Consider the following 27,844-nt stretch of genomic DNA (forward strand, 5'->3'; position numbering starts at 1 on the left):
AGTTCACCCTCAGAAGAGGGTTCACTTTAATGACACAGACTATACCAAGCGATTAAGTGTTCTGTGTCTCTTAATCCCCTATAATCCACTATAACAACATTTCGGGTGAGGACACAGCGAGGTTGAACCATCCTCGGATCCTGGAGCAGAACGCCTCGCAACAACGGCGTTGAGCGATGTGCCCTTTGTTTTAAGGTGTACAAAGATATACAAACACAACAATGTTTACATATTTTAATATGCTTTCATACTTACATGTGGTAATAAATCTATACATGATATTAAACACTCCCCTCCCATATTCAGTGTGTCTTTTACTCTCATTTGTTCAATGCTACATGGCGGGAAATATACGATTGCAGATAAAAATAGACACTTTAAGGTTTATGCAACATTTGATGACGTAGAACGCAGTTTATATGACGTATTTCACAAGCGTTTGACCAAAGTCCAGTTAATATTGTTACATATTCCCAGATTCCCCTAATAAAAACATGATTATTTAATACGTAAAAAGTCTAAAATGATAACGTAACTAACAACATGATATTAATAATCTCATAAAAATTTTGATTTGAAGTGTAACGCGCTATGAATATATAATGGGATTCATAATGGAATGTATGAACATAAATGGTTACTCTTGCCATAACTTACACATTGCTGTATAAAATATGAGACAAATTCTCAGATCTCATTGCTCCTCGCACAACACACGTCTCAAAAACGTCACTCTCCGTGCATCAACACCCATTCTTAAAATATGCATTACTTATTGCAAGGCACAACTCCCACGAATTACAACACAGAGCACCAATTCCTTGTTACAAAGCGCACTATTGCTCTCCACACGTAACGAGGATTCTGATTGGACGTACTGAGCCGATGACAGCGATTTGTCAGATCAAACACTGTAACCTTGACCTCACGTTATGCAGCGTGGTCAAAGATCGCACAAGAAGATCCCTGGGGTAAATACATTGTGGAAGCTACTGGTTTATGGTCCGTTTGCACTAATAGAATGTTTCATTTAAATCTTGTCGGGGTACTAGGTGTTGTTGGTGTCTTTGGTGTCGTCGGAAGTCGTCTCGTGCGACCCATGGACTTCGTAGGGGTAACACTTCCGGGTCGCTGAGGCGTAGACGATGAACGAGGGGAAAAGGTTGTGGGGGTTGTCGGCCTTGACCTTGGCCGCGTTGACCCGAAGGCAACTGAGGGTGTGGGTGTGGTTGATCTGGGCGTGCCGTACACGCCTGAATGTCTGCGGTTACTGGGTGTCTGTCCGGGGGTGGGGGTGCGCGTGCTGCGTCCTCCACCCTGATTAGATGCTATACTAGAAGATGAAGTACTGAGACGTTTCGAGCGACTGAGACTCCCTGTTGAACCTGAAACAGAAAACTACGTACAGTGTCCATCGCCGATATCGGAGTTTCTCTCAGTCAAAGAGGGAATGTTTTACAAGTTAAATAAACAATGCTAACTTAGTGTCCAAATGACAAAGTCAGACCAATTAGTTGCAAAAATTAACCGAGCTGTTTCAGCAGACCAAACACTGTTTAAATTTGTAATTTATATGTTTGTTCGTTGCTTAAGGCCGCGCTCGGGAATATTCCAGCTATATGATGGCGGTCTGTAAATAATAGGATCTGGACCAGGCAATCCAGTGATTGATGTCATGAGCATCGATATAAGCAATTAGGATACGATGCCGTGCATCAACCAAGTCAGCGAGCCTGACAACCCGATCCCGTTAGTCCTCTTACGACAAACATCGTCGCCTCTTACGGCAAGCATGGGTCGTTGAAGACCTATTTTATCTCTGATCTTCACGTGTCGCAATTTATATGTACTTATCTGACATCAAAAATACAATATATAACAATGTAAGGGTAGCATTTCAGCTGAAATAATTATGTTTCTGGATATATCTACAACGTGATACCACCATGCTGAATGGTTAATGCACAAATGACGCACTAGCGCTTTTTAGTAATTCTAACTTCTATTACGCAACTGCAAATGGAATTCTAATCACATAAAAACACGTGAACACACACACTCAGGGGGTGAAATTAAAACATTGTCAACAGCTTCCAGTGAAAATCACTAAATGTACTACTTTTTCTATAGGCAACGATCATTGTTCAATATATTCTCCTTTACCCCCTAGTCCTTAGCTATTCACATCTTCGGTAATAAGTTTATTCAACAAAGAACGTTGTCTATTGTTTGATGCCGCAATCGAATGACTCGCCTCTTACAACAGGTACAAGTTGCTGGGAACTTCTAACCCTGGGTCACCAAGGTGTAAGGCATAAGGCCCACTCAGAAATATTCCAGCAATGTGATGCGCTCAATAAATAATCGAATAAGGACTGCATATTCCAGTGATTTACATAACGATGAATCAGCGATTCCGTTCGCCTCTTACGACAAGCATGGGTTGCTGAAAACTCTTCCTAAGTCCCCCTAGAGCACAACGGCATTGCGTTGGAGCGGTGGAGACAGAACCCGTAGGGACACCAAGGTCTCGTAACAGTACATTGCTTGCCTCGAACAACATGATATATATTCCCAATACTTCAAGTAAACGAGGTACCAATGTAATTGGTCCTAAGTTTATGACAGATGATAGGGTGATTTACAATTATGTAAGCACATTCTGAATTATGTACGACAATGAATTATACACAGACAATAATCGCTGCCACGGACGACACAGTTCTACTACACTACTCAAACCTACCAAACTCTGGGTTTTTGTTAAGAAGAGAACCGTTAGCATTAGATAGGTTCACCATAGAGGAAGTAATTCTACTGCGCCGCAATGACGAATCTGCTGAACTTCCGGCTGAAAGAGCAATTGTGAACACACGTGACAATGTGACGTCATAAAACACGCGTGAGCCATGTAAGAAGTCAACCTAACGCTACTAAACTCACGTGTATCAACGTGTCCTGAAACAAACAGTATATATATAGGCATGCGTATTTATGGAGAAGCTTGGGTATTGGGATAATAATATACTGATAATAATATCGCTTTACATGGCAATAAATAATTGGATGGTATAAGCATGCTATATTTATAGTTATACACATAGTTATATACACCGTTGGTTGTATTGTATGTATAATTAGTTAGTAAAAAACACTGGACATGCTTGTTAAGGATGCTAGAATATTATCTACATATTATTCAGATTAACATATGATATAAGTCGGCTTGGACATATGTGGTTATCTGTAGACCCGAAACTCATCACCTAGAATTCACCATATTATCGGAAATCCGCTACCGAGAATGATATGACTTAAAGACCAAATCACACGTAGGAAAAATTCACAGCAACCACTGAGTACGCATGCTCAGCACCAGCCAATCACACTGCGTGTACCTGACGAATTTGATGACGCGTATCCCGTGTCGTTTTGACGTCGCCTCACCCCTGTGGGAAAGGGTGAAATGCTCCGCCCGGGGGTGCTACCCCTCCGGCCGTACGTGTTAGGAGTTGACCCGTCGGGAAGTAAAAGGGTGTCCCTGAGATCATAATTTGAACGCCCCCTTGCTGTGGAAGTAACCAGATTAGTCACGGGATGAAACATAAACTTGGACATAAGAAGCAGACATTACTGACGGAAAAAGCAAAACACACGAAGCAGCACATTACCAATCAGTTATGTCCATCCAACCAATGAGTATTAGCATGATGGGTTTCAACGCTTAAAGCAAAAATTAAATATATACACTTGTGAGTAAAATGAGTAAAACGAGTTAGCTCCAAACAAAATTAAACACCTCCAAAACGATGACAATTGTTATCTTATATTAGCTGTCGAAAAACATGCAACAAACATATCGGACGAACTACGATTCGTGGACCCACTACAGCGTGTCACATCGCATATATTTTATTAATGACCGTTTCAACTCAAGGTGCATGTATTACAAGCTGCCCGATCGGTCACTACTCTATATTAACTGTATCATGCAAATAGTCAACAATGGGTGAATAAAAGCTGTATACAACGTTATATAGACATGCCCTGTAAAAAATAGCAATATAATCACATTGGTTTTTTCAGTCATTACTTAACGGTCCTGCGTGATACAATGGAAATTAATTGATGAACTTTCTCTGTCACATGCGATGTTGCAAATTATATAAAACGTAAATGAACAATAATTTTCACGGAATCCTTGTATTCGTGTTAATTTGAGGAGGGTGAGGATCTGACGGAAGGGAAGGAGAATTCAACCAGGGGCAGACAACTCCATGACACTTACCTCGACAGGGGTCATTCTGTTCCAGGAACTCCTCCAGCGTGACCCAGCCTCCGCCCACTCGGACCATCACGCAGCTGTTGAGGAAACGAACCAAACGGATCTTCTCCGTCTCGCCGAACTGTAACATTGAACGGTTCTCAGATGACGGTTCATCATTAATAACGCATACCGGTAGTACCCTGGTGTTCTGATCAGGGGGTGTATGCTACCTGATCCAGCTTACCCATCCATAGTTTTAATTTCTTTTAAAATGCACGTCATACATCTTAACTATCGCATGAAGCACGCGTTCAACAGGCACATTCTGTTGTTATGGTAAACAAGTGACGCTTTATATCCATTATTATCGTATATCACCCTCTGATAAAATTCAAATATTTATTTAAGATACCAGGACGCCCTACAGCTGGATCTAGACACCAGGTGTTGTAACGTGTCCTGTGACATATATTTCCTCTATGAAGCACCATGCTAGGTTTGTAATAGACTACAAAGCCGATAGTCCACTATGAGACCATACCATGCAAGCAAGAATTCGCATCGATAAAAAGGATCAATTACAATAAAAGAAAATTAATGCAGATGACTTCCGATCGGTAAAACATCGATTGCAACAAAAGACAAAATATGCAGATGACTTCAAAATCCCAACGTGTCTCAACTTTTGGATAAAGATAGTCCCGCGGGCGATAAAATTGTGTTCCACACCATGCATAAAGTCCAACAACTTCCGTGTCTTTGTTATATCAAAAAGCGCAGGAAAGTAACCAAAGAAAAATCACCACAGACAAAACGACCCTTTCTAAAAAGTCAACATGTGAATAGTGAACAAGTAAACAAATCACGTGAAGGAACCACTCAATCTTACCCGACGTTTTTGAGAGTCTCCAAACTGAAAAATGTAATTGAAATATAAGAAACGACAAAGACAAAATAGTGCCTGACATCACGTAAGAAATAAAAACACCGATCAAGGGAGACAATTTGGGAACAAGAGTTATCTACCTTATATTTGCCTTCGTCCACGAACTCGGCCCTGAACTGATGGCGACATTGACATGAGGACACTTCTCTCTCGATCTCGTCGTGTATCATCTCCACGTCAGACTTGGACCTGTTGGCTGCCTTGGCCCTGGCGGACTTATTCTGGAGGTGACAAGTCACAGTTTAGGGAGATGGAGCAAATATCTGACAGAAGAACTGCCCAGTCATGAGCAAATCACTGAGAATATTGATCAAAGCTGAGGTCAGCTATATTCAAAGCGATATACACAAAGTGATATTAGCGATATACACAATGTGATATTAGCGCTAAGGTGATTGCAACACCATTTCTTCATCATAGGATTACGATCGTCTCCTCGTGGTGCTATATTCTCTTTGTGCCCCTGCAGCTAATAGTGTGATTCCATTTGCTTTAAGCGAAGACCAGACACTATTCAGTCTCTGGATGGCCGCGGGAACTATACAAATTAGTGTGATGTTAATTACAGTGACAATTATGTCTAGATCTTTCTACTTATTTTATTTATGAACGTTTGGGTATATCTCACAAGGTTCATGGTCGAACAACTCACCTTCTCTGGTTTAAGCGCATCGATGAATTCCTTGTATTCCATGTAATTTCTTCTGTCAAATATGTCAAATACAGCGTTCAATTCCGTTTTGTTCGTCGGGAATTCTGAAAAGTGAGTGAGTTTGGTTTAAAGCCGCTTTTAGAAATATTCCAGCAATATCACGGCGGGGGACACCAGAAATGGGCTTCACACATTGTACCCATGTCGGGAATCGAACCCGGGTCTACGGCGTGACGACCGAACATTTCTGAAAAGAACAGTCCATTCACAAACAATGGTATAGTTTTTCAAAATATTGAAAAAATCTTACATGTTCGGAAATTGCGTTTCCAAGTGAGTATTCTGTTTTGATATGTTTGTTTGTTGTTTAAAACCGCACACAGCAATATTCCAGCTATATGACGGGGGTCTGTAAATAATCGAGTCTGGAGCAGAAAATCTAGTGATTGATACCATGAGCATCAATGCAATTGAGATACCATGCATCAACCAAGTCAGCAAGTCTGACCACCCGATCCCATTAGAACAGTCGCCTCCTACCACAAGCATGGGTTGCTGAAGAGTTATTCTAACCCGGATCTTCACTGGTCTATTCTGTTTTGAACAATTGTTGAATCAGAGCCACGCGAAGGAATACCTACTTGACTTCAACATCCCTGTGACAAACTCCTCCCGCGTCACACACCCATCACAGTCCCTGTCCTGCCGCCGGAAGAAGTCCGTGATTCGGAACTTCTTTGCTTGGATCCAGTTGAGGTATCGCTGTCTCCAGAGGTCAAAGTTGAAATTCTTAAAACTTTCCAACTGTAAATAAGAATGAAATGGTTACACACACGATACAGTACTTGTTAAGTGTCAGTCCAAGTAGCTCCCACAAGTAGCCATGATAAGATAAATATCGGCATATCACCTCTAGAAGTGTGTCGTGCGCATCTTGTAGCTTCTTCTTCCGGTCTACTGACATCCGCCACACAGTCCGCCATTTACTCTGTAGTGCTGCCACTCGCGGGTTATAACCATCCACTTCATTCAGCCGCATGTTGCTGTCAATAAAGGGAGTCATTCAGTACTATTCTCATTGACAAAGTCGTCTTTCAAGCTCACCTTTCAGTCTGACCTTTTTCAAATACTACAAACATCTTAATGCATTTTCCCCCTTTCGTTCTAAAGTACTCACGGAAATGAAAAAAACCTGTTTTTTCGACCTCAGATCTTAAATAAATGCAGTTAATATACAAAATATGTAAATATTCAAACAACTAAATTAGTACTAATTGGGCCGTGGCACAAATACAGCGTATCAAATGTTTTTATGCCTTTTTACACGTAATAAAAGTGTGTAAAAATGTGAATAAAACAGACTATTGTGAAACAGGGCATAACCAGGTGTAAGTAGATCAAGGTGACCTATGACACCTTGACGACGAGAACAGGTGCATAGTCTGTTTCTGCTATGTCAACTTGTTACCTGCCATACTGTCTGTTCGCTTTCGATTCACTGTTGACCAGCTTGGTCAGTCTCTCTGCGTCAGCGTTTTTGCTGGTCACCTCTTCGTGGAACTCCTACAACGACAACATCATTCAGTGAGCTTCATCCAAGGCAGTCACTGTATATTCGCTATATCGAATCAACTACACGACAACAAATAACCGACAAATGGGATACTATGACATGCATCAACTAAGTCAGCAATGCCGACCACCCGAGCCCGTTAGCGGCGACTAACGATCCCGAGTTAACTGACTATAAAACGCCCTTGCCTCGGGAAGATGATTGTACAGATATTTTTGGAATACCTTTAGGTTGATATGGCTGTTCCACTGACGAAGTGCTAGTTTTCTATCAACCTGAGATTATGTTAGATGTTCCTGCATTGGCCTTATGAGACAATAGAGTCTACAGGTATTTTTGGAGGTGTGATTATATCGTTCAACTGACCAGGTGCTCCTTCAGCAGAGTCTCAACGACCTTGAGATCATCTGGGATGGGGTCTCTCTCCTTGGTGGACAGGAGAGCCTGGGCGTCCGTCAACCAGGCCAAGAGCTCCTCCAGGAGTGCCGCATTACCTTGGATGTTCCTCAGCGCATCCTGCAGCCTCTGGGCTCGACCCTTGGCGCGCTGCAACAACTGTAACAGCAACACATTCATCACCATCTCTACACATCTCCAGTGCTAAGTACCTACCAATTGTTTATCACGTTTAACAGCTGTATTGGTCAACATGCAGTAGTTGGTTGGTTTGTTGTTTAACGCCGCACTATGCAATATTCCAGCTATATGACAGCGGTCTGTAAATAGTCGAGTCTGGACCAGACAATCCAGTGATTAATATCATGAGCATCGATCCACGCAATTGGGATCGATGACATGCATCAACCAAGTCAGCGAGCCTGACCACCCGATCCCGTAAGTCGCCTTTTACGAGAAGCATAGTCACCTTTTACGGCAAGCATGGGTTGCTGAAGACCTATTCTACCCCGGAATCTTCACGGGTTATTGTATGATGTTCATAAAAGCATTTATTTGTGGATAATAAAAGGCTATTACACAATATGATGTCACAAATATACGCTTGTTCGAATTTTGCCCACCTTCGTGCAGAGTCGTGTATAATAAACGATAAAGTAATCCTGTCAAAAATGTGTCACCAGTGATCTCCGAGCTGCGACTTACCTGGTCCCATCTGGTCTGGGTTATAGTGAGGTAGTACTTGACGAATCGGACAGCGTTTGGATGACAAGCCTGAAGGATCTCCTCGGCGAGGGCCTTGATCTTGTCGACGGTGTCCTGGTGGTTCCGCAGCTCCTCTTGGAACTTCTGCAACGACGAACACGCGTGGGTAACGTTGGTATATTCAGCATCTATTGTGCTTATATGCAGTATCTACTGCGTCTTTGTTCCGTATATTCTCGTTACTCACCTCATGTCTTTCAATAAGCTGTATGATGGCCACCTCGTCTTCGGGTAACGCCCTGAATTTAAGGGCTGACTCAGCCTGTGGCAGAAACTCCCGCATCGTGGTAACCACGTCCTGGAACTCTTCAGCCTAAGGATAACAATAATAATCTAATGACATACGGGCCAAGTAAACCATACCACCACGGAGGCCACACTTGTCCATGTTTAAGTTATTGCAATTATCATGTGACCAACTTAGACACTGCTTCTTTGTTTAAGGTAATCATAGGCTGTTACATGTTGTACATTTTTAACCAGCAAAAGGGTTGTGTTTGGGAAACTTAAGTCAAAATAGCTAGGACAGCTCATTAGAACGAGTCCAGGACTCCTTTAAACAATTGTAAAGTGATCATATAATTAGTTCACGAGGCTTGTGATTGGTTGTGCTGATTTTAGAAGCCAAAGCCTACCAGTTTGAGAGCATCCCTCAGTTTGTTGTCTCGGACGTCACTGAGGTAGTTGACCCTCTCCCACAACTCAGCCAGCTCTTCCGCCTGCGACCGAGGGATGTTGCCCGCCGTCTTCATCGTCGTCACGGTCGTCTCCCGGGCTGCCAGCTCCTGCTGTATCGCCTACAACACACGTTCTTGTCAGTGAAAACACCAGGCTCATACATAGACATTGTCGAATATAGTTTGATACAAGGGCAGTGCTGTTCAAGCAGATGTAGAACATAAACGTCACGTTAACAGCGCCCTGGCGATCGAACATAGCCTTACGACAGTACTAGCCCCAACACCGCTTTGTGTAAACGTGCCACAGTCTTTTTGTGTTTGATCAAAACCCGATCAACACGACAAGTGATAGTGACATGATCGCGAAGCGATTACAGCAATAAACGAGGTAAATAAATAGACATATACAAAACTGTAACAAATCGATCTTAAATTTATTGCCACATAAATTACTCCAAAACATGAATTACTATCATTAAACACAAATAATATTACTGCCTACAATCGTGCAGGAGGTACCAATGGGATTGCACTCGGCGATATTCCAGTTTCATGACCTTGGATTGGGGCATTGGGGATCAACGTGACGCCGGGGATCCTGGTTCGAATCCCGCATGGGTACGATGTGTGAATCCCATTTTCTGTGGTATTGCTGGATTGCCAAAGGTGGCGTAAAACTCAGCGTGGGGTTACAGAGCTATGGTAAAGACTGGGTAGGTATGTGGGTTGATGGTGTGTGGACTCACCCTGTGTTGTTCATACAGCATGTGGACTGTGTCCAGGTCTCCTAGGACTTGCTGCTCGTCGGAGATGGTGGCCTCTGCTTTCTGCAGCCATTCCAGCAGGGACTGGATGGCGTCAGACACGCGGCCTGAAGTCAGCAGTGCCTCGTCCAGCTTGTTCTGACTGTAACAGAGGACATACACGTTAGTAAGGGGAAGGTAAGAAGGCAGCCAATATATTAATACGACTCTCTGAAGGAAAACCTGAGAACTACTCTCCCACATATGGCGCTCTCGTGACCTCCCAAGATGGTCTCTATATAACATCTCTGTTGCTTTGAATGTATATAACATCGTCTGAAGCTGTGATCGTTGATAACAGTCAATTGATGTGATCGTTCATAACATGCTCCGTATATGTTATTGTCTGAATAATCGCCAATGACCGTCTACAATGTCGTCTGCTGGTCTGTCCGTGGGCAGACCAGACGTTAACAAATGTGTAAATCCCTTCTCCTCTGAAAGAACATTTTCGATCAGAACGTCCCACATGCAGTACTACAGCCATATGCTACTTCAATTGACGTTTACAGCAACAAAGCGTCATACCCATCGACAAATGTGCAACACGGCGTACACATCAAAGCCTCGCAAAACTACATAATAAATCAGGAATATTTAAACAAGACAAACCGTTTACTGAATGAACGGAATGGTGACCACGCTTAGAACGTGTCTTTAAAATACAAACTAGACACATTCTACGGATAACAATTCTATATAGTGAGTCTTCATTTTCACCAGTCAACTTCTAAGAAATGCCTAGGAAACAATCCATTTAAATAATGTGACGTAGCCTGTCAATTTTCCGAACATGTAACATCAACAATTTTTCACCAATGATTTGTGTCCTGAAACGACGTGAAGGGGCAATATCTCTCACCCAACATGATGTTCGGTCCTTATCCTAAACAGGTCTTTCCTCAGGAGCAGTTTACTTGTGGTCGTCATATTTCCTGCGTTCTACCCATCTGCTATTACTTCTTTGTGGGACACAGAGCCCAGAATCCCTTACATACCATTGACACTGACGAGAGGCGAGTATTCGTCTAACTTAAAACAACACACGCATTCGGACACCCGGTCGAGTTAATTGTGTCACGCACGAGATTTACAAGCTCAGGTAAACAATGGACACGTTCCTTTGTTGTAAAACGAGCGGCGTTTTTTAAAGTGGACAGATCTTTTGTATGTACCTGCGTTGTTTTGACGGCAGTTTCATCCCAGACGGGTGGCAGCTGAACTAATAGCATTTGGTACTAATCCGTAAGTGCTTACGTTATAGATAAGCTGTTAACAGACATGTTTGTGAAACAATACAGGGTCTATTTTATATTGTAAAGTTTTATCAACTCCAAATATATTATCAGGTGTTAGATTTGCATTAAACATTCGTGGATGGAAGCGGTTTGAAAGAAACCCCTTTCGGAGACAGATTAAATGGCCTGGCCGGGCCCGTGTGCGAAATACGCATCAGTCGGAAAGCGCACTTTAAATCTCCAAAGTAAGTAAGTAAGTAAGCGGTTTGAACGCTTCAACGTGACTATGCATTATGCGAGCTTTCAGTCCGCTGTGATATGTCGCGTAAATCCTCACAGTTGGTAATTGATGTTGGACAGAAGACCTGGCAGTATCACAAACTTTTTCTCCATCTAGGAAATGTTTTAATGCTTCCAGTTTGACGATAATCAATCATAAAAGACCGTTTGTCTCGATGTGATGTTTTTTGTTTTATCACCCCGACAGGTATAGAGCTAAATTCCTGATTGGAATGTTCACATGCCTTGAGCGCACAACGACAAGGAGAAGATAACTCCTACCGGCATAGTCGCCACACAGGAAATGAAAGAAGCGTTTCTGCTGTCACCACACACGCCTTGTGTGTACGTTTTGAAAATTCTTCCATTTGTGAGTAATTGTGTAGATCTAATTATTCCGCACAACAGTAAAATACGAATGTTCGCAAAATCTTATTTAACATGTTCAGTAATACAGAATCCAGATTTTTAAAACAATAATCTACCATTAATGATTTTATATAAATGATATGATTTGCTTGTCTGTTAAAATTGCTCAGATTCATGTTTCAATGTAACCACACAGTTACAGGTATAATATAAACAAAATTTCTTATATTTATTATATTGTAACACCTTGGCTAATTTGTCTGAAAATACTTTGAAAAGAATGAAAAAAACACGATCTTAAAAGTAAGACCCGCCATTTGTTTACGACAGAAAAAGAACAGTGACTTTCCTGGACACTGTCATGATTTAACAACTTCTGACAGGGCATTCTTCTGCATCATTAAGAGATCCGCACAAGTGTCTTCAGCCGTTCACACTCAGTTAATGTCCTAGAAAATGAACCTATCCAAAGGCTTGCCGAACCACATGTCGCTCACTAGAAGCACGTATTTCTCGGAGACCTTGTAATCAGCATTAAGCTCCAGCCTGATGAAAGTCAACAGTAACCTCAGTCGACTTCGATACAAGCAAATAAGGAGAGCAGTCAAACTAACGGTACTGCAAGATTGTAGCTGAATCCAGGTGCCACACTATGTACAACATACACAATATATCATTGGACACCCAGGATGCCCCAAGCATCTCCGCACCTCAAACAAGAAGCTGAACGGTTTCGCCTTGACTTGAGAACATTTTAATAACAGTTTCGGTGATATAACATGACCAATGAATCGAAAAGTCTTGAAAAAGATAAGTTACGTTTGATTTTCCTAAATTATTTAAAAAAACTTTTTTTCAGCGATATTACAAACCAGTAAAACGAGTACTAAAAACAAGGAACGAAAGCTTATGACAGTATTTCATTCTTCGGATGGAATTGTATCATTACGCCATTGCAGCCAAATAATGTGTACGTGGAGATTCCTACAGACAGAATGTCTAATGTATGAGGGTGGTTGGAAGAGAAAGGTGCTGACTCGACATTTTAATGTGGTGCGACAACCTGGACCAAGTTGACGTACAAACAACGCCTGATGTACCCGGCGAAGTGGCCAGCCCTAGCAACGTACACACGGGTATGTACACCACTGGTCATGCGGCACGTCCACCCGAATATAGGACACCTAATCATATCATCAGCAAACACTGGGTAGATGCATATAGCACTACCCGTCGCGCTTTGTCCGTAAGTAAGACACCCTGAACACGAGCTTAACGTGCATAACGCCTTTCCAAGATTACTGTTACGAACATCGACAAAGAAAGTAATCCTAACAGAACGATAATAATATGATTTACCTATGCTTTTGTAGCCTATGATAATATATATGAATATGTCAAGTTTTTTTCAAAATATATCAAAAGAAAATATTATTTTCAAGGCTTGGAATGAATAAACGATCGCAACGTGAACCTGTCCCGTTCTTTTGTAACTGGTTGGAGACCATCGTTGAAATGGAACCCTGCCCAGTGCGAGGAATGTCTATCCTGGCCTGGCCTGGACTATTGTACGTATAAGCACCCTAAGTGTGTCCTGAAACCTTACTCCAGACCGACTACCCCTGCTATGGTAAATGGCGCTCTTTGACAAGAGGGTTTGGGGTGTTGGGTTTGGAAGCTACACAGAGGGGGTAAAGTATATTCTGTCAATTAGTTGCGGGTCGTTTGTAGATCGTTTCTCAAAACCTATGTTCGCAATTTCAGATTTGTTCAGATATCAGTAGCCCCGTGAAGATCCGGGTTATAATAGGTCTTCAGCCATGTAAGAGGCGAATATGCTTGTCGTAAAAGGCGACTAACGGGATCGGGCGGTCAGGCTCGCTGACTTGGTTGATGCATGTCATCGTATACCAATTGCGTGGATCGATGCTCATGACATCAATCAATGGATTGACTGGTCCAGGCGCGATTATTAACAGACCGCTGTCATATAGCTGGAAAATTGCGGATTTCGGCGTTAAACAAAAAAACCAAACAGATAGCAAAATTCTACAGAGTTTCAACGAATGATTTTGATTAATGCGTTCAGAACAGTATTCCAGTTATATAACGGCGTGTCAACTTGACGCAGGAGGAAAGACCGATGTGATTCAGGTCTTAGACGCTTACCTAGTTGTTGAAACTCATGACTAGGGGTATGGTGCTGACAAACATAGAACAATAGGGAGAAGGCAGTAATAAGTGTTGCACTTATGCCCAATACCTTGGTTTTTTTTGGACAATATAATATGTTTAATAATAATAAAACAATAATCGAGGCGAACTATGATTAGCATCAGGAGTTTCTGAAACGCCCAACACTGCGCAGTTAACTGCGGCGCCACTTGTGCCAAAACGAAACTACCCCAAAGTGAGCAATCAGACCAAACAGCATCGAGTAACATAGGGGTTCTTGTAACATATTTCCCACTGGATACCTCACAGTAGAGGTGAGGTGAAATGGGGTTTAACGTCGCGTCCAAGATTATTGAACTTATATAGCGACGTGCATGTACGTGTGTGTGGCTGCTTGTACTAGTCTGGACTGATGCCGATTTCTAGTGCTAGCACACTTAGATACCGTGCCGCAGTTTAACATGAATACCTCACTCAGACACAGTATACTGACTCCGAGCCAGTCCTTGTTTTAGCCCCTTCATGCCGAGTGCCAGACAGGGTAACAACAAGTACCATATTTTAACGTCTTTTGGTATGACGCGGCCGGGGATCGAACCCCGGACCTTCCGCTCTCCGGGCGGACGCTCTACCATTAGACCACGGAGGCGGTCCCTCACAGAAGAAACACAACATGGTCAGGTGAGATTGAGCTGTCCGTGATCAAGTGTCTCTGACGGTCACACCAGACAGGTTAATGGTTACATAGTTTCCACACGACTAAACACGACATATCCACTGTCCAACAGTCTACCCTACTTCCTCATTTAATTGTCCGTTTCACTTCAAACCTTGCTTTGTGTAGACTCTCAAATAACACGTGTCCACCTCTAGGACATGAAGAATATATTACAGATACTATTTACTGCCTTGCCTTCCACAATCAGCTGGCGTATCGTTCAGGTTACAACTTCACCACCAGTCAGCCGTATCGTTCAGTCGTGTAATACATTATTAAAGAGAAGCCCGATCTACCGCATTCCACTCGAGAGGAAGGAAGCCCACGCCAATTCTATGCTAATTTGTCTCTGTTCGTGAGGGTGGAAATTAATAGGTATTTAACAAGTGTTTAGTTCTCCACAAAGAATTCCTCGTCGTAAGAGCGGCCACCTGAACGAGACAGGTCAATGTCATGAGCGTGTTCACGTGAGTACTACGCACGTCAAGACGTGTAACGCGGGCGGTGACCGAAGAAGGACCACAACACTACAGGGCGAGACTTGTAATTAGAGAGAACACCCAATGTCCGCCTCATTACAGACAAGCAAGACGTGGTCAACCGCTGAATCAACCAACACAAAGCTACCCAGCCCACCTCTACCAGGTCATGAGGTGATTGCCATATAACGGAACGTTAAACTATGTATAATTATAATATCTTGCTTTAGAAAGATTGTTTGTTGTTGTTTAACGCCGCATTATTCAAGCTATATGACGGCGGTGTGTAAATAATCGAGTCTAGACCAGACAATCCAGTGATTAACATCATGATCATCGATCTACGCAGTTGAGAAACAAGGGCATGCATCAACCAAGTCAGCGAGCCTGACCACCCGACCCCGTTAGTCGCCTCTTACGACAAGCATAGTTGCCTCTTGGGGCAAGCATGGGTTTTTGAAGACCTATTCTACCCCTGACCACAAGTATGTGTTCATGAAGACCAAACCTTGACCTGGTCTTCACGGGTACTATAGGAAGTATGTTAATATCCTCAAAGCATGCCATTTAAATCACCCTGGTTACACCAAACATGATTTGAACAAATATACAAAAAAACACAGTTGTTTTCAGTTTTAAGCAGTTAGAGTCTAACGAAGAGGATTCTCTTTGCTCAGAAACCCCCCCCCCCCCCCAAAGAAATGCATTTCGTAAGTATGTTATGTGCATATGGTTTTGAGATATTATGTTAAAATTCTTCACACACAACAATCAACGCAATCAAACTGGGCCTCAAACAAAACAATTACATATTTACCAAGTCAATGACCTTCTATGGTAAACACTAGAACCTATTTCCCTGACTCAGCAGTTTGCCAGTTCGTAAAGAACATTTACAACCAAGCAATAAAAAGTGAGAACTTGAAATATGCAGTCTACATGACCCCGGGTCCAATATCTGCATAAATAATGTCTTCCAGTGACAGTGGGGTCTGGCGGCAGTGGATATAACACAGCCCTTCCTCTGTAGACGTGTCACGCTACTATAAGCAGTACATCAAAGGTCTCAGTGTTGTCTATAAGTGCAGTATTATATACCTCCTCGTGCATAAGTAGGTTTATACACTAGCTTATATAGACTCGTCAATGGGCGTCTTAACCACATCGTCAGTCAATACAATGTACATGTCAGTATACTACACACAGCAGATGTGTGCACTACATTGTATGTGGGATATAGCGCCCGTGTACAATCAGAGGCTAAACCTTGTCATCTATTCATATAATGGTCTGTGTCATATGTACGTGCGCTCCATAAGTTAGCAAAACCTGTCTGTTTTATTCATATTAAATGTCAGCTCGCGTGTGGATGTGACGACATGTTTAATACCTAGTAGGAATGTTTGGGTGGTTTGAGTAAGCTGTGAGTGAAGGACTGGATGTTGGAATGGATGTGGTTGTGTGTATATAGGATGCTTGTATGGGGGATATTATGAATGCTATTTTCATAATTTCTATTAATTGTGGTGTGTACATATATAAAGTATTGTTTTTATGAGTCTTTTAGTGTCTCGTAGGCCATTTCGGCCGGCCGCTGAGTTTTTACATTCTTGCCTCGTCATTTTATATGTTCAGCGGGTGACACTGTAATAAAATATTCTTCTTCTTCTTCTTCTACTGTCCTCCTAGGAGGGTATATGATTGGTTTGTTGTTAGTTAACGCCGCCCTCGGCAGTATTCAGGGATGATACGTCGTAAGTATACACGCCATGGACACAGCTGATGCATCTAAACACGCAGAACCTGATCAAATACCACTCCTTCAATTAACCGAATTGACAATATCCCTGTATGATAAACTTTGCAATGTTCCATTAAATTGCACGACGATGATATTTTCCTTGATCTATCACATTCCACCCAAGGAATAACTACATAATTTATCAACATTCTTTAAAACGTCTTAAATTCCTTCTCTTAGATGAAATGCCCGCTAAATAAATATTATTTGGACGGATTATGGTTTATCCAGCTAAGCTGCGTTTACAATTATAGTACATAGTACAGTTTGTAACGGCGAGAGATTAGCCAGGTTTATATACTCCCCGTGGAGTCCGTGTATGTTATATTTATGCAACTCACATACCAGAAATGCGTGTCAGGGGACAATAGGCTACATGGCTTATTCAACATAACGACATGTATACCGGGGGTCGAGTATTTATCTATTAGCATCTATATTAGGTGAGGAATATCCTATGATCAACAGATTACAAGGTGATAATAGCCGACTCGTAACTGCGATGATACCCTGTTGGTTGACTTAGGTGGTAGTGTGAGTGAGTGAGTATGGTTTTACGCCGCTTTTAGCAATATTCCAGCAATATCACGGCGGGGGACACCAGAAATGGGCTTCACACATTGTATCCATGTCGGGAATCGAACCCGGGTCTTTGGCGTGACGAGCGAACGCTGTAACCACTACCCGATCGCCCCTTAGGTGGTAGAAGCGACACACTATTCCATTGTTGTCGTTGCCGGTTGATCTTACAAACTATTCATCATCAGGCGGGATGGGTTGGGTGGTTTGGGGATGAGAGGTTGGGTGAGCGAGCGGATGGGTGTGGAACATACTCTGTTATAAACGACACCAATCATTGCAACATAGTATTGAATGACAACCACACTCTCTGAACACCATGGTAATATAATTGGTATGGGTCGAGTAATAGAACATGTCTCAAAAGAAAACCCCATAGAAATTATTTGTTTGTTTGCTTGTTGTTTAACGTCGCACTCTGCATTATTCCAGCTATATGACGGCGGCCTGTAAATAATCGAGTCTGGACCAGACAATCCAGTGATTGACATCATGAGCATTGATCCACGCAATTGGGATACGATGACATGCATCAACCAAGTCTTCGAGCCTGACCACCCGATCCTGTTAGTCGCCTCTTACGACAAGCATAGTCGACTTTTACGGCTAGCATGGGTTGCTGAAGACCTATTCTACCCCGGATCTTCAGCAATTAACGACCTGCCTACATTATACAGATTGACCATTTGGATTCAAATACATAACACTATGCACTAACCACAATACTAACACACCTAGGACGTTACATGGACATGTGTGGTTAGTTATACCTTCGCACGGTGAATCGTGATCCTATAACGCAGTACACTGTGAACGAAATCTTAATGTAAATAAAAGCGACAAAACCTTTCCCATAGTCATAAGAAATCTCTTCGATTGTACGATTCCATTATATCATGAACATATATTTATGATTCGCCATTAAGTAGTAATGATACAAGGTGTTCGCGAAAAGGTGAGCGTATCCTGCTCCTCATTGACAAAACGACGCCAAACCCGTAAAATTGTACATCCTCACATGAAATGACACGGTAGAACGTTATGACAAAAACAACTGCTCATACAGAATCCGAACATGTATATGTCATATATTCCAAGCCTTCATGATCAATATCCTGGCAACGTTAGCAAAACACATCAATCAATAAACAAGCATCTAGTGTATATTGCTTGATATCACCTGTTCATGTGACATCGGAGGTCGGCTTGTTTGTTCGAGGTACTGGCTATAATAAGCTGTCTGCCTACCGGGCCAGGGGGTGTTTACACACAGATTATTCTTAAATCGAAGATAATATTTATGAATATGCTCCTGAAATGTCAAGAGTGGGTAAATACGTACTTAAACAATAACGTATACACAGCCATTAGTGTTTGTATGACCTTGGTAGGACGTGTTCCAGAGACCATGGCCGTACTGACTTTGGTATAGATCTTGGCTATTCATATTGTTTCAATAACCTTGTCATCATTTGCTGCATCAGCACCATCTGCTACAAGATGGTAATTGATTGTGAATGTTAAATGAAAATTAATCCTTTTTGGGTTTGCAGTGACACGTGGATGAATATATTTCCTTGCTGCGCATGGCGCGTTGCTTTGATTGTGTTAGTGTGAACGACATGGTCGTTAGGGGTACCAATAAATGAACATATTGTTAACGATATATAGTCCTCTGGTCTCCGTCAGATGAATCGTTTATCAAACATGTAATTACTCTGCAAGGATTTCAGAATACCAGAAATATTCTAGCGGGTGGTATTGAATTTACCATTGTATAATGCTAATGACGTCCGTATCAGACGTGGTATTGACATTGCAATTCATCAAATGAAATAACTGGTAAATCGATGAACACATTATAATTATAGTTTGTGAATATTCTTTTACGCCGCTTTTAGCAATATTCCAACAACATCACGGCGGGGGACACCAGATTAAAAATATAATAATGTCCTATCAGCGATGATATACACTGACGATGTACATTTCTATCATGGCTACGACAACCATCATCATCATCATCATCATCATCATCATCAACACAGTGAAAATGATGACGATGGTAATAATTCAATCCGAAGACATATGTTGGTGTCTGTTTAAATACTAATATCAAGACTGGTTTGTCTGAAGTTTGGAAATCGGTTCCGATCAAGCTTGAATAAATAGGTCATATCCATCAGTAGCTGAGCAAATGCTCTTTTTCTCCTGTAAACAGCGCTCTCCGATGTCGAATACACGCCAACTGTCCCTGTACAATGTCACTTCTAGGCTTTTCGTTCAGAGGTGCATGCAAGGTCTGAATTTGGAGCAAACCCGTCACGTATCAGAATGTAAATTTGTTCAGCAAATTTTGAACATCATCTGGACCTTTGAGCAGTGGGCAAACATTTGAATTAAACAGCTACACATCGCAGAGAGGGGGAGCGGCACACAACAGGCAACCACCACCTGCATGTGACATCTCCAGCTGTTAATTACCTACATCCCTGGGCTGACTTTAAACCACAGTCTAATTCGTGGATTAATTTAACTGGATGCGAAAGGAATTGACATATTTGTCAGTTTATATAAACACTTTTGTTTAACAAGTGAACAATATTCAAGTTTTAACATTCTACATCATTAAGACACTCTTACGACACATCAAAGACACCCTTAAGACACCATACAGACACCCAATCAGTATCACGTGGGTACACCCCATCGCAATGACAATTTGTTAAAGTACAGGACTGGTAAAGCAAAACAGAAGCTAATTTGCTAAGTCCGCATGTTCATATCTGTGATCAATGTGGTATTGTTTCAGTGGTATATTGCTCACACTCGTATCTGTTACATGAACAAAACCAATATCAACAAGGCCCCATACAATATACTATACCTGGCACTATAAGAACTTACATATTGTGTAATATATATGTAGAACTACATGAAAGAAAACACACGAGAGGAAACACAATTAGAGGAACACGTATAGCATTTTATATTCCAGAAATTCCAAGTTTAATGATGTCAGGAATTCCTCAAATGATGTCAACGACCCTATCTATCACCACAACACGAATGGCGATGTGACACTTGGGTCACAACGAATATAACAGGCTTGGCATTGTTGAGTTGCACAATAAACACGGTTAACGATTGATTTTAGCATAGATGTCTTCTGACATGATGTCGTGTCGACGGCCATGGTCCAGTGAGCGTGATTGAGCTCTGAACTCCCACCGACATGGCCACAGGGCGTTGGGTTTAGTTCTTGTGATCAGTCAAAGTGTGTCATATATTTGTCTGCCCTCGTTCCCGTTTCTTATCAAACACGGGGCTTTTGTACTGAAATAGGTCAGTTAAGTTCGGATATTTGAATCAAACATCATGTTCATTTCAAATAAAACATGTCAGCATACCACTTCCGGATTAATGACTGCAGTGGATTATTGATGTTTCCTGTAATGTGTTCATGGAAGAGGAACCTATGTATACGTCAATAGTAGTATACGGTCTATAATTGTGTTTAAGGCTACGCTCGGATAAATAACTACTGTGGTAAAATTCGTTTATCATTATATTGCGATTGGTTGAAACCGTTGTTATTGTAACGTCGTATACGTATACAAAACCAGTTCAATAACTCCATAGCCCTATGAAATCAGTGAAAACGTTGCTGAGATTCTAACGTAAACGTTTTGGTAAAACTGTTTCAAGCTGTTTGTAGGTAAAGGACACAATGCTATCAGAGGGCAAAATGACATTTTATGGCAGGAATAAAACACTCGGACAACAGCGTACAGTTTAAGACCTGTCTGTCCAGTCGCAAGAATGCTTAATATCTCACTAGTCAAGTCACTCCGAGCAATGAATGTGTGTAGAACTATGTCCCTGATCTGACACGATTCTACCATCTCTGTGGCAACAGGGTAGGGTTTAGTAGGAATGTATATAATCTTACTTTCTTTAGCCTTGACCAAGAGGTCTCTCCCATGTATTTGGACAGGCAGCGGTAGGTAAATATTCCACTCTCAGCATCGAGACGAAAGTTGGACAGATTCCCAAAATAGAACTGGTCCCAATATACAGCCCTGTATCACACAAACTCTAATGTGTCAGATGGTGAGGTACACACACACGCGTTTTCTTACGACGCGAATCTCCGATTAGGATACAACTGACATATTTTCTTTTCGCACTATAGTGTCTAGGACAAATCACAGTAGCTGTGTGCCCTAATTATCCATAAGCCGCACCTGTCATAGAATACGGACCTATATAAGCAATGCTAAAAGCAACAGGACTTTAGATTTAACTGCGGGTAGTGCTTACTCTAATGAATAATCCTAGAAAGTGTGAAGGAATTCTATACACGGATAAACAATGACAGCTTGTTTATAGCGAACCGTCCGCCTTAGGCGGCCATGTTTAAAGTAGGCCAAATGTAATCAACTTACCTGGGTGACAGGTATGCAGGTAGCGGGAAGAACCTTTCAGGTTCATCATAATCATAATCATAATCATCACTACCGGCACTCATTGTATTGGCATTATGTAAATCCAGGCACACATTGTCAACGTTTCGAACACCTCGAGACGCTAGCTGTCCCTGTATCCAGTGAAGCGTTCACTCTCACGAGGTACAGCTCGAACTGTACCTGTTGCGCTGATTTGACTACACCTGACACAGGTAGAATTATGTGTCCTGTCACACCCTGTGTTTTAGCGTTCCTGAAAACCGAACCCACGGGATTTCCCATACACCCGAGTGTTCACCAACAGGTGCTATTCTTATCAGGAACACCCCCACCGACCTGGGATGGTTTCACATCACGCTTGCCATATTTGGATGGCCGCCATCTTGTGTGTGTGTCGTTTTCCCGCGAGCGTTGTGAGTTGTATCGATTACAGGGGACAGGTGAGAGAGAGGGCCCCGGGTTTAGCAAGGATGGCTGGCCTTTGAAGTCACTAATGCAAACTGATAGCCTTACTATTTGGACATGTTACGAGCTCTGTGACATCGTATGGAGTATGTTATCTATCTGAGAAATGCATACTGTTTCTATCAATTACTTATATAAAACTAGGTGGCGTCTCGCTCGTGCTATACATTTGCCGGATCCCAACCACAGCTTAATTAGAGATGCGCGGCGCTGGTAAACGCATAAATACCACCAGTGAATGTTAATTATTTTGCGACAAACGGAAACCTTATATTGCTCATTAAATGATTTCACATCTGATGAAGGGTGGTTTAGAAACGCTCTATATACATTATGTTATCAATTGTCTTTCTTCGATCGGAAGATAATACAATAACCTTGATATAAATGGTTACATGTGACCTTTGTATCTCCCGTCTCACTTTACCTGCCTGTATATTGTTTAAACGTATTTCTGAAACCCTTTTAAATCGGAACTCATATATTTCAAATATCCGTTAATTCTATGGTCCTGACAGAACCATTTTACTGGCTCTTAAGGTATAAGGCCGACACATCGTTTGTCTCGAACTACCGATAATTCGACGTATTTCTGATGGTCCAAAAACTGACTAACTTTTTGCATATAATATATGCACCAAATACTGGAATGTACTAATCGAGATGACTCACCCAGCCGCAGGGTAGACAATGAAACACGATAATTTCTTGTAGATCTCATGTTTTGGTTGTGACAGTTTTGTGGCTATTCTGATCGAGCTAATCATGACAACTCAATCAATCCCGTACTTACATACATCTTTCTTGGCACATGTACCAGTATTTATCTATGTGTTCAGGTGAACAATTGACTAGGCTTTGCATGTGTTTGTAACGGATGTCACCGGTGGGTCAGGACACGCCACCTATTTTCAAACACCTGGTTTCATCACTAGTGATAGTGATTAATAAACACATACCTATGACATAACGGACACGTACAACGGACACTGCGTTTAGTAAACATTTTTTATGATTATGGAAATGTTTTTATTTCTGTTATTTGTTTATAACTAAAAAAAAATAATTGTGAAATCTGATTTAAACAAACATCTGGGGAATGAATTGTTATCGATATGCGGCGTCAATACCGAAAGGAATAATGAATTCATATAATTTCATCAAACAGTTAATAATGAGTGAGTATGGTTTTACGCCGCTTTTAGCAATATTACAGCAATATCACGGCGGGGACAAACAGTTAATAAATTGTGTATAACATGGCCTATACGAAGACTCCTGTCTGGTATATCAGATGCAATAACGCTACTGTCGATTCTATCGGAGTGTCAAAACGCAATGTCTATTTTTTTTACCTTGAGCGAGTACTTTTAGCATTATCTTCTTAGAGGTAAATATATACCGAACAAATAACAAACACAGCAGGTGGAACAGTGAACAAACAACCGTAATAAACAGAGCCGAAACGGTGTTCAAATTTGTCCCCACCTTACACGACTTCCCAGACAACTACAAACTAGTGTTTGACGGACCTTTATAGGGCAGTGTCCTCTAATAAGGTCTGTTCATAGACAATTAGACACAGGCAAAGCCGCGACGTTGGAGTTAATACCGGAGATTTATAGCAAGTAGGTTTTAGATACACGGGGTTGTGCAGATAGCTTATGTCAACACGCAACGCCCCCGTAAACCAGGGAGGAAGAATCGTTGCATACCTAACATATTGTAGGATTTAGTACTGACTGTGTGTGTGTTTTCGTCACTTTTAGCAATATTGAAAATCACTGAAAATCAGTGACAGCACCAGGTGTTCGCGAAACGGATAAACATGTCCCACATGAAGGCATATGAGTGAGTGAGTGAGTATGGTTTTACGCCGTTTTTTAGAAATATACCAGCAACATCACGGCGGGGGACACCAGAAATGGGCTTCACACATTGTACCAATGTCGGGAATCGAACCCGGGTCTTCGGCGTGACGAGCCAACGCTTTAACCACTAGACTACCCGACCGCCCCATAAACGCATATGAATAAACGACCTCATTGTACTGTGGACAAAGAGGCCTTTTAGTTTGAATAAATGTCCATCTCCTTATTAGACAGGAAAACAAAGCTGGATACGCGGTACTTTGACAGTCAGATTGATGATAAGCGTAATAATATAACTCTCAAATAGCATTATCTATAATGCTGGTATATGCGAAACAAAAGAAGTCAAAGACCATCCATTTATAAGATTTTAGTAAATCTGCCACGGCTGGTGTGTATTGCAACTCACATCTTACAGTTGTGGGTGTTCATTGACTTGTTTTGAGTAGTATATATCGTATATTAATAAACATTTAGTGGATTTCGATAAGCAACGTCAAATGTATCGTGTATAGGAGTGGTTAGTAGGTGGCTGTAGGTGAGTCAGAGAGGCGATATTATTGATAGTGAGAGAAACAGGGGTTAAAGTTGCAACCTAATCTGGTCACATGGCTTGAACTTTAGCCAAGGTGAACGTACATATCTATTGGTCCCTGCCTCCACGTATAATGATTGTGTAGTACTATATACACATCACACCAAGCTGAATATATAGACGCTTCGTCGGGTGACTCACTACATTTATATAGATGAGTAGACTCAGGGAACTAGGGAAAATACGGTGATGAGAAATGAGGTTTAAGGTCGTGTTCAAGATTGTTGCACTTGCATAGCGACGTGCATGTGTGCGTGTGGAGGCTTGTTCTAGTCCGAATGTATGCCGGCATAAGATACCATGCCGCATTTTTAACCTGAATACCCCACTCAGACACGGTACCTGAATACCCAACTCAGACATAGTACACTGACTCCGAACCGACCTTGTTTAAGCCCCTTAGTGCCGAGCTCAAGGCAGGGTAACAACAAGTACAATCTCTTACGTATTTTGGTATGACGCGACCAGGGATCGAACCCCCGACCTTCCACTCACCGACAGACACTCAATCCACGCGACCACGGAGGCGGTCAGGGGAGGCAATATCATAGCAACGATGTGCCTTGAGGATTAATTTCATCTTGACTTGAGGACTAATACCACCTATATCTACATCACGGATTAACTGCATAACCTTTCTGGCACTAACATATCATACCGTCACCAACCAACATGACTTCATCACGCGATCTTTGTCAAGGTAAATCCTATGTTATCAGAAGAAGGCGAACAAAGCTCGAGGCAGCTCATTAGTAATGTCGCTCACTTATGACATAATCTTGACAGCCTGTCAATCAAATGACGTCACGTGTATGCAATTAAACCACCTAGACCACCTGCGTGACTGGGACACTGTCTTCGGGAGAGCCGCAAATGAACATTAAATGTGTTTGTTTCACTATAATGTGTAAATTTCAATGTTGATTAACTGTACATAAGCGAGTAGGGTATAGGTCACGTTTATGTTATGTAACAAGTTCTAAGTGAACTGTTACGATAGCCCCATTTCCAAGGAGAAAACTCTGTCAATAGGTATGTATGCACAGCTGTAGCTATGTACATCCCCTGGCCGAACGTGGCCTACACAAGAAACCAACACAATACGCCTCGGATATTTGTATTCCATTTTGTTAAAATAGAATCCCGATGGAGCACTTTGAACAGCACTTAAACCGACGAAAAGAACGTTTTTCAACTAAAAGACTGGTAAAAACGAATCATTGTTTTTTTAATTGATTTTCTATCCAGTTTTAGTCTGCGCCACATTAAATTAAACTACAAACATATGTGTCATGAATATTGTTATTTTAAATATAACTTCGTCCCGTTCACGGCATCTTCACGTTAAGTGTAACTGTCCTAGTATCATTTCCGTGCCAAAAAGTACAAGTGCGAGCTAAATAAATATGACGAATTATGTGAAACTGTGAGATACAAAGCTAACCTGGTCAACTATATTTAGACAGAGCTGGGTGAGTTGTTGTCGTTGAAAAAAGACAAGAGTTTCTGTGTAATGTCATTTCGGTAGTTAGAAATTCAAGGAACCTTCGTGTTGAAAGTGTCTAAAGAATTTTTAAAATGAGGTCGAATCAATAAGGTATTTCTTGAGATGGAAGATTTACTGTCTGTCCTTGACCGTGTTTAATTTTACCTGTTTTCTGACCACTGTCCGACAACACGTTGACTATGTGTAAACTGACAATAACGACATTCGGATTTATTTACCATCATTGAAACAGCAGAGTTTTGCTTTCCTTGAAAACTAGAGTCTAAACACAATTTATGTCCGCCAGATTATATTATCAAATGGTTATATTTTCGGATTTATTGGAGCCCCATAGAAAGAAATCAACATGTATACTTTACTGACAACACTGTTCCCGGCAAAGATACCTGGGGGACATCTAGACCAAGGGAGATAATCGAGCACATGGGGATGTCGCTTGCTTTCAGTGTGTAGCAGATTGTGATTGTCGCATTGTAATTATTTCCAAACGTGACACTCTGCATTATCTGTTTTTGTTAATCTGTATTACAACTGATGACGTAACGCATACTATCCTAGCCAAGAGAGGACTCATATTGTAAGATATTAATCAAAACAATATGATTGGAGGTATTAATTTGACCGGGCCTGTAGCTATCTCCTATCGCTCATCTAAATCTAATTGTTACTTCAGGATAGTTCGATAAATATGTCGATGACGTGTATATATAAAACGGCAGCGCCAGAGAACAATCAGCATATCTATCATCTGCCGAAACTGACCCCATTTGGTCTGGAGGCAAAACAGTGATGGCACCAGGTGTACGCGAATAGGGTTCTTGTCCTGCTCTAATGGTAACAGCCGCTCACACCATTTGTGTTACATTATATTTGAGATTGAACCATCAGTGAATGGCTAGCAGCAGCAGCAGCAGCAGGAGTGGTAGTAGTAGCAGTATCACGTGAAGATCCGGGTTAGAATTGGTCATCAGTTCACCAAGCATATCCACAGAGGCGACAAACGGGATCAGGTGGTCAGACTCGCTGACTTGGTTGGTGCATGTCATCGTGTCACAGTTGCGTAGATAGATGCTCCAGCTGTCAATCATTGGATTGCCTGGTACAGTACTGATTAATACAGGCGGCCGTCATAAAGCTGGAATATTGCTGAGAGCGGCGTTAAACAAACACGAGTGGTATAAAGCTACGGTCAAGGTGGAGTTATTTCCCTTGCATGA

General features: G+C 41.7%; 1 protein-coding gene across 5 annotated transcripts in view; it reads right to left on the bottom strand.

Moving 5' to 3' along the window:
- Positions 1-220: 220 nt before the first annotated feature.
- LOC139465804 (microtubule-actin cross-linking factor 1, isoforms 6/7-like) overlaps positions 221-27,844 on the bottom strand; it is a 142,667-nt gene continuing 115,043 nt past the window's right edge. For 2 of the 5 annotated variants that reach the window (XM_071247728.1, XM_071247727.1), the window contains exons 38-52: positions 10,026-10,185; positions 9,235-9,396; positions 8,787-8,912; positions 8,540-8,683; positions 7,805-7,993; positions 7,334-7,428; positions 6,776-6,908; positions 6,507-6,669; positions 5,866-5,969; positions 5,294-5,434; positions 5,157-5,180; positions 4,289-4,406; positions 3,399-3,569; positions 2,747-2,851; positions 221-1,385 (exon numbers count right to left, since the gene is read on the bottom strand). In XM_071247728.1, coding sequence (XP_071103829.1) covers positions 1,027-1,385; positions 2,747-2,851; positions 3,399-3,569; positions 4,289-4,406; positions 5,157-5,180; positions 5,294-5,434; positions 5,866-5,969; positions 6,507-6,669; positions 6,776-6,908; positions 7,334-7,428; positions 7,805-7,993; positions 8,540-8,683; positions 8,787-8,912; positions 9,235-9,396; positions 10,026-10,185 — 2,194 coding nt within the window. In that variant the 3' untranslated portion in view covers positions 221-1,026. The remainder of the gene's footprint in view (positions 1,386-2,746; positions 2,852-3,398; positions 3,570-4,288; positions 4,407-5,156; positions 5,181-5,293; positions 5,435-5,865; positions 5,970-6,506; positions 6,670-6,775; positions 6,909-7,333; positions 7,429-7,804; positions 7,994-8,539; positions 8,684-8,786; positions 8,913-9,234; positions 9,397-10,025; positions 10,186-27,844) is intronic. The other 3 variants (XM_071247729.1, XM_071247731.1, XM_071247730.1) reach the window with 3 other exon arrangements.

The sequence above is a fragment of the Haliotis cracherodii genome, unplaced genomic scaffold (genome assembly GCF_022045235.1).
Source record: "Haliotis cracherodii isolate W230 unplaced genomic scaffold, xgHalCrac1.p SCAF_18, whole genome shotgun sequence".
NCBI classification, from domain to species: domain Eukaryota; kingdom Metazoa; phylum Mollusca; class Gastropoda; order Lepetellida; family Haliotidae; genus Haliotis; species Haliotis cracherodii.